The following is a 15,454-nucleotide window of genomic DNA, read 5'->3' on the forward strand; positions in this document are numbered from 1 at the left end:
CTGACATACTTTGGACATGTTGTAAGGAGAGACAGGTCTTTGGAGAGGGACATCATGCTGGGCAGAGTGGAGGGACAGTGCAGGAGGGGAAGACCCTCTATGAGGTGGACTGATTCAGTGACTGGGGTAATCGGGATGGGTGTGTCAGAGGCAATGAGACTGGCACAGGATAGAGCTGGGTTTAGGGCTGTTGTACATAGGGTCGCTATGAGTCGCAAACGACTCGATGGCACATAAAAACAACAACCACCACCACCTTTGGGATTGCAGTACAGCTCCTTATCAGTAGGCCACCCAGAGCTAGTTAATGCTAATTAATTACATAGTAATAAGACATGTGTCACTAATGTCACACACAAGCAAAATCCTGCTGAAAAGTATCCAAAAATGATTGGGACAGTACATTAACTGAGAACTACCAGAAATACAAGCTGGGTTTAGAAGAGGTCGTAGCACTAGTGACATTATCCCAATTTCAGATGGATCTTGGCAGAAAGCAAAGAGTTCCAGAGGAATGTCTTCCTGTGTTTCATTGACTATGCAAAGGAATTTGACTATGTTGATCACAACAAACTGTGGCTAACCTTAAAGAGAATAGGAATCCTACAACATTGATTGTTCTCATGAAAAACTTATACTGAGTCCAGGAAAGCAATCATCAGGACAGTGCAGGGAAACAATGCATGGTTCAAAATTAGGAAAGGAGTATGCCAGAGATATGTCTTGTCATCATATCTTTTCAATCTATATGTAGAACAATTTATTCATGAGGCTGGGCTTTATGAGGAGGAACGTGGTGTCAGGATTGGAGGAAGACTCATCAACAATCTACGTTATGCAGATGATTCAACCTTGATTGCTGAAACTAAGGAGGACTTGAAGTGTCCTAAGTGTTCTAAGGCAAAGAACTGTAAGGTCCTATATGGATTGAAGCTCAATATCAAGAAGATAAAGATTCTCACCACTGGGCCAAGTGGCAGCACCATGATAGATGGAGGAGAGTTTGAGGTTGTTAATAATTATAGCTTTTCTGGATCCACAATCAATACTCTTAGCCCTAGCAGTCAGGAAATCAAAAGACAAATTGCATTGGGAAAATCTGCTGTCTGAGTCCTCTCCAGAGTACTGAGAAGCAACGATGTCATTCTGGAAACTGATACAGGCAATGGTCTTTGCCATGGCTTGCTATACATCAGAGAGCTGGACGATGACTGAGGATAACAGAAGAAGTATATATGTCTGTGAGTTGTGGTGCTAAGAGTGTGGTGTGAAGAGTCTAAAACATACCATGGACCACCAAGAAAACAAGCAGGTCTGTCTTAGAGAGGGTGAAAACAGGTTTTCACCTGTTTTCAGGTAGGTATTTTTAAGGAGGTATTTTTAAGAAAATGTCAACAGTAATTAAAACAGGAGGCAAGGATTTTGAAGCTCTGTCTCACATATTTTGGGCACTTGTCTAGGAGGGACTGGTCCTTAGAGAAGGACATCATGTTAGAAAGGTTGGAGGGACAGAGCAGGAGAGGGAAATCCTGGATGAAATGGATTGATGCAGTAAATAGGGCAATGGGAGTAGGTATATCAGAGTCAGTGAGACTGGCTGAGGATAGGGCAGGCTTCCGAGCTGTTGTACATAGGGTCACTATGAGTCAAAGGTGACTTGACGGCACATAACAACAACAACAAGATATGCCCTAATAGCCAATTAATTAGTGCTCAATAAACAACAGAATTAAATTTAGAAATGAATGTATAAAAGAGAAAAATCTTTGGAAAAAAATCAGTGAAGATAAAATCATGAATGTAAGTTTGGATTTAAATTTGTATATTGTTTAAAGTGTACATTTGGATAATTAGAAATCTGACATTCAAGGAAGAGATATAATTTGACAAATAACTGTATAGTATATTTCATAAAGCCATCAGTTCATTAATTCTTTTGATATATATTTTATTCCTATTATGCACTAGGTACTCTATTAGAAAGCAGAAGCTTTTTTTGAAGTTATAAGACAAGACATTGTAAGATAAAGTTCAATGGTACAGTTCAAAGGTACCTGAGGACTACGGGGGGGGGGGGGGGGGGGGGAATAGAAGAATAATCAAATGTAGAATAAGAACCAGGACGTAGTGGTTGAGAAAGTAGTGGTCAGTAACGGAAGAAACAAAGAGGCAAATAGCATAAGCATGAACGAAAGATGAAAGAAATAACAATAACAGAGAAATTAATTTAAATAAAGTGCTGGGAGCAGAAATCAAACTATACATAAATGACGTTTAAGAAGGTGATAAAGGAGAGGAGAAGCATATTTACAAATATAGACTCAGGAATAGAAATCAAACTATAGATAAACAAGGTTTATGAAGCTGATGAAGTGAAGCATCCGTACAAATACAGACTGGGGAATATCTGCATTGGTTGAAAATGAAATGCGCCATCCTCAGCGTGGTTTGAAGGGATGGTTAGCAGAAAGGAGGTATTTTTAAGAAAATGTCAACAGTAATTAAAAAAATTAAAGAGAAACAAGAAATAATTCAAGGAGAAGGGTATTAAGAAATTTATTAATACTAAAGAAATACAAGTAGCAAATAAATTTGGTCGGAGAAAAAAACCATTTCTAAGAAGGAAGGAGAAACTGGTAACAATGCAGAGCTATTGAGATAAAAAGGATGATAGCTTAAGATATGTGTATCTAATTGTATTTACTAATAGTACTATCATGCTCCTACTTCAGGAAGGGTATAGATAAGAAAAACAGTTTACATTCTGGGCAAAGGTATCACACTGTACTATGACTCTTCTAAATCTTCATACCAAACTCCTCAGCTTTCTGTCCATTCCAAAGCACAATGATCCACATAAAGTTTTCAGAGCTGTTAATCTTCAGAGGAAGGGACTGGCCATCTCCTGCAGACTTTGGTGGATTAGATTCAGGGAGCTGAGCCATTTTGGCTAGCTGTATAATATGCTATGGACTACATAACTAGAACTCCACCAGTTTTGTTAAAATATTTTCTCTAATCAGGGTCCAAATTTTGGCCACAATATGATTATCTCAGAATAAAGTCATCACTCAATTATTTAACCTCCATGCCAGCATCCAATACTACTCTACACATTTCCCCTACCCTGACCATTTCTGTCACCTAACAACCTCTGATAAACTTCCAATATTGTGATGTTAAAGATGCATTGTCCAAAACAGCTTACCTAGTCATCTGACATTGACTCTGCCATATGGTTGTGTGTGAATAAGTGAATAGGGTATGTTAGCCTGTCCACAAGAAGATTGGCTAGTCTCACCAATCCACAAAGGAACCGACTAGTCTCATCCTTAAATTGGAATGGATCCAACAGCAGACTTGGCGAAGTCTCACTGCCAGCAAAGAAGGAAGAAAATGAAATGCATTCTTCGGGACGAGAGATTCTTGTGCCACTTAGACTTAGCAGCAGCCGCATCAGCTAGATGTATGACAGCAGCAGTGGCTAAAGCAGAGGATCAGAGATGGCCTTGGGACTACTGAGAGCCTTTGTCTAAGTGGAGAAGAGCCACAATTGGCAGGACTGAGAACTGTAATGCTGGCCGAAAGCCATGAGACTCAAAGCTGTTGTGCTTGCAAGCACCTAACAAAAGCTATCCTGACTACATACTGCTACTAATCTGAGGTCTTTTGACCTCCCCATATAGTTCTGTATGGTCTGTGAGCTATCCCATCAGATTTTGGACCTAGTAAAGCAGTAATATTGGTGTTGGCATGAGTAGAAAGAGGTGTGAGAGCGTGGGGGACATGTCTGACTTCATGGGCATTGGCTTTGTGTTGTTAGTGTTTTTGATGGGGACAATTTCCCTTTTGTGAGGTTGGTAAATGTCAGATATGGCTGTCCTCATGCAGCCTTTGCTCTTTTTACAAATATTCAATCACTTTTATTCAAGTATCTTTTAAATTACTGACTGGCAAGTAGAATGAAAGTCTTATTCTCTGATCTCTGTAAATTCTTCTTTTGTTTTCTTTTGTACAATTTTTAACTCACTCCAAAATGTCATTGTGTTATTCATGTGAATCAGAGTCAACTTGATTGCACCCAAAAGGAATGGTTGTGTTTAGCAGTTTTAAGAATCTTTATCTCATTTTGCACAATTTCCTTATATCATCAACCATATTGAGAAATCTCGCTCTTTCTCTATTGCTGTAGAAATCAACTCATAACTGTCTTCAATTAAGTTTTCAAGAATGAAAATTGCTTAGGAGGAGTAATTTCTCCTTTTCTCTTCAGAGTTGCTGCTGGATTCCAATCTTTCAAGAAATGTGGCCTTTGTGTTAGTTGTGGAACTCTATACGGACTATGCCACCAGAGCCCACCATATTCCTACCTTATATAACAATAATCAGCTCAACCTTGAAGCTTCCAGCATCATCCTCATTGGCAGAGACTTCTCCTTCCACCCAATACCTCATGAACTATGGGTCTAGGAAGTGAGATTTGCTTCTTACAGATCTTTTCACCTCTTATTCATCCACCATAATGTGCAAAGTGCTTATTACAATGAGGCACTGCTAAGTTGCAACATATTTTATTTATGCAGGTTGCTAATAACTGTATAATGTCCAATCACTCTTCCACAGTTAATGGTAACTATGAGAATTGCTTATCTGCCATATTCTTTGTTCTAATTCCTATAGTAATGAGAGGAGATTTAAATGTACATAAATAAAACTGCTCAAGACTCTCAACACCTAAATTTAAATAACTTCAGTGATGCTAACCTTTTTCTGCATCTACTCTCCTCATCTGGAGAAAAACAATGAACTTTCAAAATAAAAATCCAATGAAATTCTTTTCTATTTTGGCCTTTTTTATCTTACCACCTTAGACTCCAAGAATGATGATGTGAACCATCTAATACTATGACCTTCAAATTTCCTTGTAATCAAACATTTCTCATTCTAATACTAGCTGTTCAGTTTAATGTCTCTGCTACCACATGTAGACTGTTGAGTATAAGTTAAGAAACACATACATACACAGACACACAAATTAACACCACTGAAAATGTATGGTTCTAACCTCATTTGTGCTGTTATCATCAATAATAATTTTTCTTATATTTAATCTGGTTTTGATTCCTAATGTGAACTAATATTTATTTTCTGAAGTTTTATTTAAAATGTTTAGTAAACATTTTAAAGTCTCCATTATTCATTTCCACAGAGATTGCAGTCATTTTTTATCTAACAATCTTCTTAAAACTAGTAAGTATAGACCTAAATGCTTTTGATGGACTACTCAGAATAAGAATGCCGTGTTGAATTTACTACTTTCATTCGATTAATAAAGTTTAAAGAGAACATAAAGCCAGACAATGGCCCACTTTCAGATATTAACACATATATAAAATCCTAAAGAGCAAATATCCAGACCATGACTACATATGATTCCTCGGACATTGAATTGGGAAGCTAGACACTTAAAAGTTGAAGATATTATTTTTCTTTTTAGCCCCACAACCTTCAATGAAGAGGCCACGTTTCTCTGGTTTCTAATTATTTTAATTCAGAAACATAAATTATGAATAATTTGATTGAATGAGTTAAACATTTTTTAAATGAAAGAGAAATTGATTTGGAATTCTGATCAATAGTTAAAAGAGCAACTGAGCAATGAAGTAAGGATATTTCTAAGAATGAGTTCAACCTCTGAACTCACAAGAAGGTATAGAAAAGGGGAGACTACAACAATAGGGAATTATTTAAGAGAGTGGAGTTCTCCAATGGAATAAATGAGAAGTAAAATGAACTTAATGAATTATTTAGAAAGAAATGCTTCTAATCCAAAAGTGTGGTGCCTATACTGAGATCTCAGCAGTGAAACAATTTCAAACGACACTAAGATTCAGAGTATGATCATGAGAAGGAATGGATGGAGCAAAAGTTGAGGTTAGTTTCACAGGATTTGAGGTAGTGAAAGAAACGAGTAGGTGATAAAATAGATTATTCATATTAATATTTACTTTACTGAAGCTGGCAGTAGAAAATGGAATGAAAAAGATTAATGTTGGTGCTAAAATATGCAGTAAATAAATAACCAAAAGATTAAAGGATGACAATAACATAGATGGGAGGGTAAAAGGTGAATTTGCTTAGTGGCATTAGATACAAAGAAACAGGATATATATATTAATAGATGCACACAGAAATTAATGGAGGAAAAATACAAGACAACGAATAGCTCTTCAGATAAGCTTTCATTTCTTCAATAATTGTCAGTTTTAGATTGGATAGAGTACAAGGGTACTGAATGAAATGGAAAGTCAAGAGTATGAAAATATAAATGATAAAAATAATTTATGCAAAAGAAAAGGGAGAGACTATTAAATTGAAAATTCAAGCTAGAATTCATTATGCACAAGATGCATGAGTATACAAGCAGATGCACAGTGGGTAATCAGATGCTGTAGTTCTCTCATTTGTGGTAATAAATCCATGGCTGTCTATTATTTTATCAGTACATAGTAACTTAAAACATTCTTCTATATATACCCAAACCATGATTATTAAAGGTATTATGCTTTAAAATAATGAAAGAATTTTATTCTTATAAAAACCTGCCCAAATTGACTAGGAGAGAGTAAACATGAGAGACACAATATTATGTAATACCAATTCTTACCGTAAGATATTCAATAATTTTTCTGAAATGGACTTTTATTTTATATTACTATAAAATATTAACAATCATTTGTTTCCTAGCCACAACTCAAATACTGGAATAAAAGATAACTCTGAAATGCCTTCTTCAAATTTAGCCTAAACGGCTGAGATTGAAAATTGGGGTAAGTATATGAAATTGTTAACCAGTTTAAGAGTTGATTAAGAACTGATCCTATCTACGTTGGTGAACTGAAAGAATAAACAAAGTGAACCAGTTATTTATTGGTAACAGAGCCAATGAACAAAGGAAGCAGTCTTTATATCAAGAGTGTTCTAATGGCATAGTCTGTTGGCAGGTGCACTGCTAATCCAAAGACTATGTCTTGCTGCTGGTTCAAATCCACCAGCTGTTCTGCAGAATAAAAATGAACAATCTCTTTCCATGTGATTTACAGTCTCAGAAAATCTGCTGGAGGATTAGCTATGAATTGATTATGACTTAATGGTGAATTTTAGTATTTCTAGTTTTATACCAAGAAAGTGAGCTCTGGTAAAGCTGTGGTTAAAACACTCAGCTGTTAAACAAAAGGTTGGCAGTAAATCTGCTCTGCAGAAGAATCTTTACAACCTTAGAAACCCTACAGGTAATTGTAATCTGTCCTAACAAGGTCAGATTCAATGGCAATGGCCCTGGTTTAGTTTTTAAGGCAAAATCCAAAATAAAACAAAAGGTTAATATGGTACATAGTTTTCATTTACAATGACATGAGGAGATAAAATAATAAACTTCTAATCAGTAAAGAGGCCTTTATGACCCTAAGAAAAGCCAGTCATCAAGACATAATTATTTAAATGTTTTTTCACACACTCAAAAACTGAAGGCTTAATCATCCAAAAAAAAAAAAAATTAAAGAGCATCTGAATAAAACAGACAGCAAGAATAAGCATAAAAGACAAAACACAAAATAATTATGTAAGTCTGAAGTAAAATAAATAATGAGTTTCATAAAATGCAGAAGAATAAGATATAGCAAAACCAACAGCGAAGTAATTAAACTGGAAGGTCTGTATATCAATCATATTTACTGAAAGACATCACAGAACATAGAATATTATAGGCTTATTGTTGATGTTATTTTTTAGACCTGCTTCCATATTTATCCATTAATTCAATCTGGAGAACTCAAATAATTAGTTCTCAAAGATTTTTCCCCCTAAACTCTTTCATTACCAATCATCCATTAGCTACACTGATGAACGATAAAGGAGGTTGCAGAAACTCCAGAGCACTTTGAAAGTAGTCAGAGTGAGTGAGAAGGGCACATGCTTTTCCAGTCTACCCTGAGTCTACCCCCACGTCACCACTGCCGTTTTTGTTCTCTGCCCCCTGAAAGCTACAATATGTTGTCACTTAACTGGTTAAAATCCTTAAACCTACATATGGCTTTGATATTATAATGGACTATCTTGTTGCTTGCTGGTGAGAGAGAACCAACCCATAGCTGACTCTCCAGCAGCTTTTCAGAGGCAAATAATTGCATGAGAGGCAACGGCCCAGCCTTCTCCTGTAGAGCAACTGGTGGATTCAAACTGTGAACCTTCAGGACTATAGCACAGCTTCTCACCACTAGGCCACCAGAGCTTTCTATGGACTTTAAGAGATCTTTATTTTCTTTCCAGACACTTTCCCCTTCTTTATTGTCAGGTAAGTGATTCCCTCTCATATAAAATCTATTTCCTCGGGGTATTAGAGTTGTGCTATCTATGATTCAACAGAAATTCTCATTTTGGGATGAGGAAGAGTAAGATAGAAATAAATAATAAATTCTCCACAAATCCAAGACTCTCCAAAATTCAGGGTCAATTATGGCCAAGAAGTAAGTTACAGTCCTTCTTGACGCAGTAATGGCAGTGCAGTAATTACAACCTGAGCACTTCGCTGGTTGACTTCCCTGCTGGGCGAGGGGGTACTTAGACTACACGGAAGTACACGTTATACACTGTTGTGTAGTTGTCAAAGGATGTAATCGCTGATGGTGGTGGAAATGAACCACAGTTAATTTTAAAAGACTGCTCCTATTCATCTTTCTAGACAATCAAGAGTTCATGAATACTTGGGTAAACTAATCTCCACGGACGGCACTAGCTCATCTAAGAAGAGTTGAATTTTTGACATTCTTTTTACAATGGAAGTGCTTATGGGAGATTTATTCCCTACTATTTTATATGGATAATATTTCTATGCTTTATTTATATATATGTATACATTGACATATATCCATATATATAAAACAAATATCAATGGATTATTTCACCACAGCGGTAGACAGGCACATGCAGCTCCACGAACAGACTCAATTGTAAGGAAAATATACCTGCCATCCCTTTGATGGTGCTCAATGCTCTGCCTGTTTCTGGAGCGAGGTAGAGTAAGAAAATGACTGTAGCGTGGCAGAAACAAGAATAGAAATGAGATTCAGGAAAGAAATGAAAAAGGTAGAGTTAACTTTAAAAAGCAAGATTCAAAATAGATAAGCAGGTAGTCAGCAAAGCAAAGAAAAACTGTTACTGAAACGCTTGTCTCCTCCTCACAGTATTCATTATCACATGATCAGGCTAAGCGCTAACATGTTCTAATGTAAGAATTACACAATATAAAAGTGTAATCAACTGAGATTTTTTTAAAAAATCATACTGCAAAACAAAATCTTTTCAAACATTTTCAGCATCATCTAGAAAATGTCATAGAATCGAGAATCTTTACTGGTATTATGACAGAATGAGAGAGGAGGAAAAACAGCAGAATAACCAAGAAGTTTAAGAAAGAAATAATACAAGAGGTAAATTCCAGTACTTCTAGTTAGAAATGTTATGAAATAAGTCTTTTTATTATTAACAATAAAAATTAATACAATAAGCTTTCAAAATTCCATTTGATAAAGAGCAAACTATTTAAAATTCATAACTACTTTTTAAATGTTATTAATTCTACTAGATGCCACTTATTTTTTTCATTGTATTACATTACAGTCTATCAACTCTGTGGCATTTTATGCCTCATGACTAACACGATCCGTCATGCAGGGCAGAGACCTTCCCCATTGATAGCTGATTTTCTTCTTTTATAGTGCTTAATGTATATTTTTATTACACTGTATTTATGCAAATTGAAAAGTTTCCATTTTATTAAAACTGTGAAGGACCCAAAATTAAAATAATTAATAATAATAATTTCAGAAACAAAATAAAAACCAACCTCAAACTCATTTTCACACTTCCAACTTTAAACACTAGGTAAATATAATAGCTCCCTCACCCCTTATCCCAGGTTTTTCTTTGTGTGGATTCAATATTCCAAGATCAAATGTGAAAAAAACGTGCCATCTCACTGCCTCCAGCCTAGGATGTGAATCATCCCTCTTGCCATGCCCTTACTTTACATACTACTGGACCATGATTGTTAATATACTGCTTAATTCATTATTTTTTCACAAGTATGTCCTGGGCCAAATTTATTAATTTTTGAGTGACTATTCCTTGAATGACACAGCAATCTTTTGTCCATCTGCTGAACTGAACAACTTGGTGTTGCTGTTATGCTGCACACTGTTCCATAATTTTGTCAAACACCATAACAATTACCCGTTATGTACAGTGTTTGGATGAGCTTCCAGACTGGTTTATGCTGGCAAGCAGGAGTGGCGTCCACTTCCTAAACTAGATGTCTCTGGAAACTCTACAAATTCTCTAAACTCTAAAAAGTTACCTATCTCTGTAAATGTACAGGAATGATGGTAGTTATAGAACAGAGTTCTGTACAAAAATGATGTTAGTTATAGAACAGAATTCAGGTCCTTTGTGCAAAACTCACTCTCAGTCATATTTAACTTGACAACATTTAACCACTGCTAAATGAAACTGGTGCTGTTAAATCTGGAGGAACACTCTTCCATTTTTTACATCACTTTTTTGTCAATGTGCAATATGAAATAGCCTAGGTTGCTGTGATGCTGAACCTTGTACCATTGGGGAATCAAATATCAGAATGGCTTCCCAATGTGGTCAGTGTTTGGTGGAGCTCCTAGTTGTAAAACGGGTTTGGAAGCAGGAGTGGCATCTACTTCCTAAACCACATGATTCTGGAAACTCTATGAACTTTGAGAAATGATGATAGTTATGGAAAGGAATTAGGTCTTTTTTTTGTATAGTCGCTATGAATTTGTACAGGACTCGATGGCTATCAGCAACATGTATGCATAGGACAAAACAAGTAGCTACTCTGATGTATTAAAAAGGGTGAAGTAACTCAGTTTGTAATCCTACATCCAGTGCAACTTTGCTTTACTCCATATCACCTCGTGTCATTCATTATTCTCTTGTATTCCCCTTCTTTACCCTTAAAATGACAACTTTGTCCTGCTTGCCTTCCCCTCAAGAAGGGGGAACTTTGATCAACTTTCATAAAAAAAAACCCTCTAAAATATCCATGTACAATTCTTGCTACCACCGCCTCACTTCTTAATCCTGCTGAGAGGGAACTCATTTGACTTCTACCTCTGTCTGGAATTCTCTTGACTATCAAGTGAACGCTATCGAGTTTCACAGACTCCTTTAGTTTTGTCCTTATCTTTATCATGCTAGACTTAGCTAAGATATTAAAGGTTGACTTCTAACCTCTCTTTCTTAAAGAGTTTCCTCTCTTAGTTTCTGAAATACTTTTTCTACAGCTTTTAAAACAGAAATTATTTAACACCTGCTTTGTGCCAAAGATTCTGTTTGAATTTCTGGCTGCACTGTTCATTTAGTTCTCATAATAACTCTCTTATATTGCCTTATTCTTACACACAGACTGACACTAGGAGTGCCTTTCCATAACAGGAATAGTTTTCAAGCTTGAGGGTTTAATTCAAAACTCTGATTACACATAGAGCCCAATCTTTTATGTATCTGACTGCTAATGTTTCATTTACTAGCTCTCCTTTCTGTATCTATGGCAGTTGCACTGCTAACCCAAAGGTCAAGTTTCTTGACAGTTCAAATCAATAATCAGCTTTTTGAAAAATAAAGATTGGCAATCTCTTCTGCAATTTACAGCCTCAGAAACCAGCTGGAGGGTCAGCTATGAGTTGGTTCTGACTTAATGGCAATGAGTTTGAGTTTTCATTTGTATTTATAGAGGCAGTAGCTTCCCAAGAGTCAACCTCAACCTCCTTTATATTCTAAGTCATTCTTTTCCTGAATAGGAGTATTTGTTTTATAGCCAAATGATCGCTTTCCTTTAGCCTTGATTTTTCTCCTCGGTAGGTCAGCTATTTCCAGCTGTTTACTGAGTACTCTACACAGCTGCTTGAACACCATACAGACACTTCATAATAACACACACTAAGCTGAGGCCTTCCACAAGGCAGTGGTTGTTTGGACCTGTGGTGTTGTATGTGTGAAAGGGGAATACTAGGGCAGTGCATCTAAACACTTCTTTGGTAGCTGAAGATCACCGTGTTTTCTCAAACAAATTTCATGTAGACATAATACAGAGGAACTGAGCAAAATAAAAATGACTTCTGATAAAAGAGTGAGACGTTTAAACCTATAAGAGCACTTTCTTACAAAATTCTTCAGAATTTGAGTGCAACATATCCCTAAGATCCCCTCAGGAGCCATAGCAGCACATCTAGGTCAGTGGTTCGAACCAACTAGCTTCTCCATAAGAGAAAAAATGAGGTTCTCAGTTTCTGTAAATATTACAGCCTTTGGCATCATCTAGGCAAGTTCTATCTTAGAGTCACTACGTTGGTGCTAATTTGACAGCAATGGGATTTTGCACGTCCCTTCTAGTTCAAATATAAGTCTTTAATACATGCGTGTAATTTCATGTATTTAAAATTCAGCTAATGACTTAAATGTTTATCTAATAAACCCTGCTTAGAAATCTTAGCATTTTCTTGAACTCCATCTGTCTTATTTTCTATAATCAGCCGATTAATCATCTTTGATGATTTTGATTTCTAAATAACCCAGGTGTCCCCCTCTTTCCCTTTCTCCTTCCATTCCCCTACAATGAGCCATCAAATGATTGACCAGACCGACTGGAACAAATGTCTGCTCGCTCTCTGGAGCTTCAGATCTCCATCCTGCCCTTTCCTAATCCAGTCTGCATCCTGTTTGTAGAAGCATTTTTCTAAATAATACTAAGATTGTATAGGAGGTACCTGGCTGAAAACCTTCAAGTAGCTCGCTGTTTTAAAAATATAGGTACCAATTCCTTGAAATGTCATGCAAATTAAATTCTAATTGAAAGTCAATCTTCATCCCTATTCACTTCCCATCCACAGCTTTTGTTTTAGGCTTGCTTAACTACATATCTATTTTTTTTAAATGTACATATTTATTAAATGCATCATGTACCTTCTGAACTTCAATAAAATTGTTCAAGCTAGTCACTCTTGAAGGAATGAATCCTCATCCATGTTCTTGCCTTTCAAAATACTACTCAACCTACAAAATCTAATATCTCTTTGAATCTTTGCACAGAGCCAAGGAAATCATTTTACATCCAATCTGTTATAATACTATTATACTTCTGTCCTTTATTTTATAACTAGTTGATATATATTGTTGTTGTGTACTTAGAGTGGGAACTGACCCACAGCTGAACCACTAGTGGGTGGTCAGAGGTGGTTAATTGCACCGGAGGAGATTGTTCTTCCTCCTGTGTGGCAGCCCAGAGGATTTGAACCACATGATTTAGGGATTGAAGCAAAGCATCTTACCCTGAGGTAAAGGGCAGTATTAGTAGTTATTCCTAAAGATCATTTCTTACAGTGGACCCTCCAGGGGGTTTTCAGATGCAGTACGAGAGGTGACTACCCATCTTTCACTGTGGGGCAACTTCTGTAGAGTTGCTTTCTAAATATCTACATATCTAGACCAGAAAAAAGGCTGTGCAGAAGAAAAGTTTGTAAACAATGGCTGATATATTCAATAAATATTTTTCAAACTGAACTAAAACAATCAGAAGTGCACCAATTTCATGATGATTCTTCTCCAAAGAGAGCAATAGTTCTCATAATTAGGGGTTTTTAGACATGTAAATCACAGATTATTGCTATTGTTCTATGTTGTCAAGTCAGAACGCACTCATAGCTGACCCTCAGTGGTTTTCAGAGGATGTAGATTGCATGAACGAGACTGCCTATCTTTCTCCTGGAGAGTAGCTGGTGGATTTGAACTATGTGTCTTTGGGTTGGCAGTGAAATTACTTACAACTAAGCTCCCAAAATTACATATTATAAGCCTATGTAGTATAAGCAAGTAAATAAACTGAGAAATAAAACTGGCACACTTTGTTTCACAAAGAATGAAAATAATGCCAAATAGTTGGAAATTGTTGCTTTAAAAAAATTTATTTCCCTGAGAACCATTTCAGTAATAGAATATGTGTAAATGTCAAATTTGTGAAAATTTACAAATTCATAGAACATAACCTCATCTAATTTCTAACTGTTCATGGAATAGTCTGTAAGTCATTTTGACCCTACAATGCCAAAGGAAACAATAAGCAAGAATCATCTTTATTAAGAATCCCTTTCCTCATTTTAATTCCTTTGTCAATCTCGACATTTCTATTATGGTTATTATATTTGTTTGGTCATAAATCCCCTTGATAGTCTGTTAAAGACTAGAAAATGCATATATTATTTCAGTAAGCTACAGACCTCCAAAATTTAACCAAAGTCAATAGATACATCCAAGGTCCTTTGCTACAATCACTTTGCTGTTGTTATGTACCATAGAGTTGGAATCTACCCACAGGTGACTGACTCTACAGCAGGTTTTCAGAGGCAGTTAACCACACGGGAGGAGACTGTTCATCCTTCCTTCTCTCATTTAGCACAATTACTTAGCACAACTTAAAAATATTATACACTTCTCCATTAAATCCTAATTCTCTTTCTTTCAAAATTAATGACATTGTAACCTCTATGTAATGCTGAGTTAAAGAAATAAACTAAATTACATTCAATCTGCCTCAAATATTTTAAAACTTGAGCAAGGAGAATAATCCTCCTCAAGATAGCTATGATTGCAACAAATTATCATTAATAATTCTTTGTATTACTATCTAAAAAAAAAGAAACAACTATGAGTATTTTTTATACTTTTTGATGGCTGGCTGCCTGATAAACAGTAAAGAGTGTAAGTATGTGAATTTCCACATAACCTTCCACAGTGGAACATTTTCTCATAATATATAAGTGAATACATTATATACGTAGCAGAAAATATTTTATAATTTATCTTCTTCCAGTGTTAATTATACAGTTTTCTCAATGTGCTAAAACTATTTCCATGAATTAAAGGCACTCACTGTATATTAGCCTCTAGGATAGACATAAAATGCAGACTGCAGAGTATCTCTAACAAGTTATAGAAATATTCTAATAGTAAGTTATGTAAATAGAAATTACTGGAATAATTTATTATATTAAGGCTAAATAATCAGGATAAAGAAAATCCTGCTTTTACTTATAACATTAATAGGATGTGCCACAGAAAAATGGGCACAAAATTGGAATGAAGTGGGTGGAAAAGAAAAATTAACATAAGAATTCAGTATATTCGCTAATATCTCAACATTGGAATTACTTGTAATAGGGGCAATTTTCTTTTCAAGGGAGAACCAGACTTTGACTAATGAATAGTAAAGTGAGGTACTCAAAGAACAAAGATGAAATTAAATTTTGATACATAATTCTTTTAATATTACCTGTAAGAAAGAGACATAGTCTATTTCTTCCTTCTATGA

At 35.7% G+C, this 15,454-nt stretch overlaps 1 protein-coding gene across 4 annotated transcripts in view; it reads right to left on the reverse strand.

Annotated features, from left to right (window-relative positions):
• The window catches only part of RIMS2 (regulating synaptic membrane exocytosis 2), a 629,796-nt gene that overhangs the window by 237,397 nt on the left and 376,945 nt on the right, over nt 1-15,454 (reverse strand). For 2 of the 4 annotated variants that reach the window (XM_006897151.1, XM_006897148.1), the window contains exon 16: nt 9,024-9,089. The exons of the other annotated variants lie outside the window; for them this stretch is intronic. In XM_006897151.1, coding sequence (XP_006897213.1) covers nt 9,024-9,089 — 66 coding nt within the window. The remainder of the gene's footprint in view (nt 1-9,023; nt 9,090-15,454) is intronic. 4 annotated transcript variants of the gene reach the window in all.

The sequence above is a fragment of the Elephantulus edwardii genome, unplaced genomic scaffold (assembly GCF_000299155.1).
Source record: "Elephantulus edwardii isolate Elephantulus edwardi_28Jun2011 unplaced genomic scaffold, EleEdw1.0 scaffold00202, whole genome shotgun sequence".
NCBI classification, from domain to species: Eukaryota; Metazoa; Chordata; class Mammalia; order Macroscelidea; family Macroscelididae; genus Elephantulus; species Elephantulus edwardii.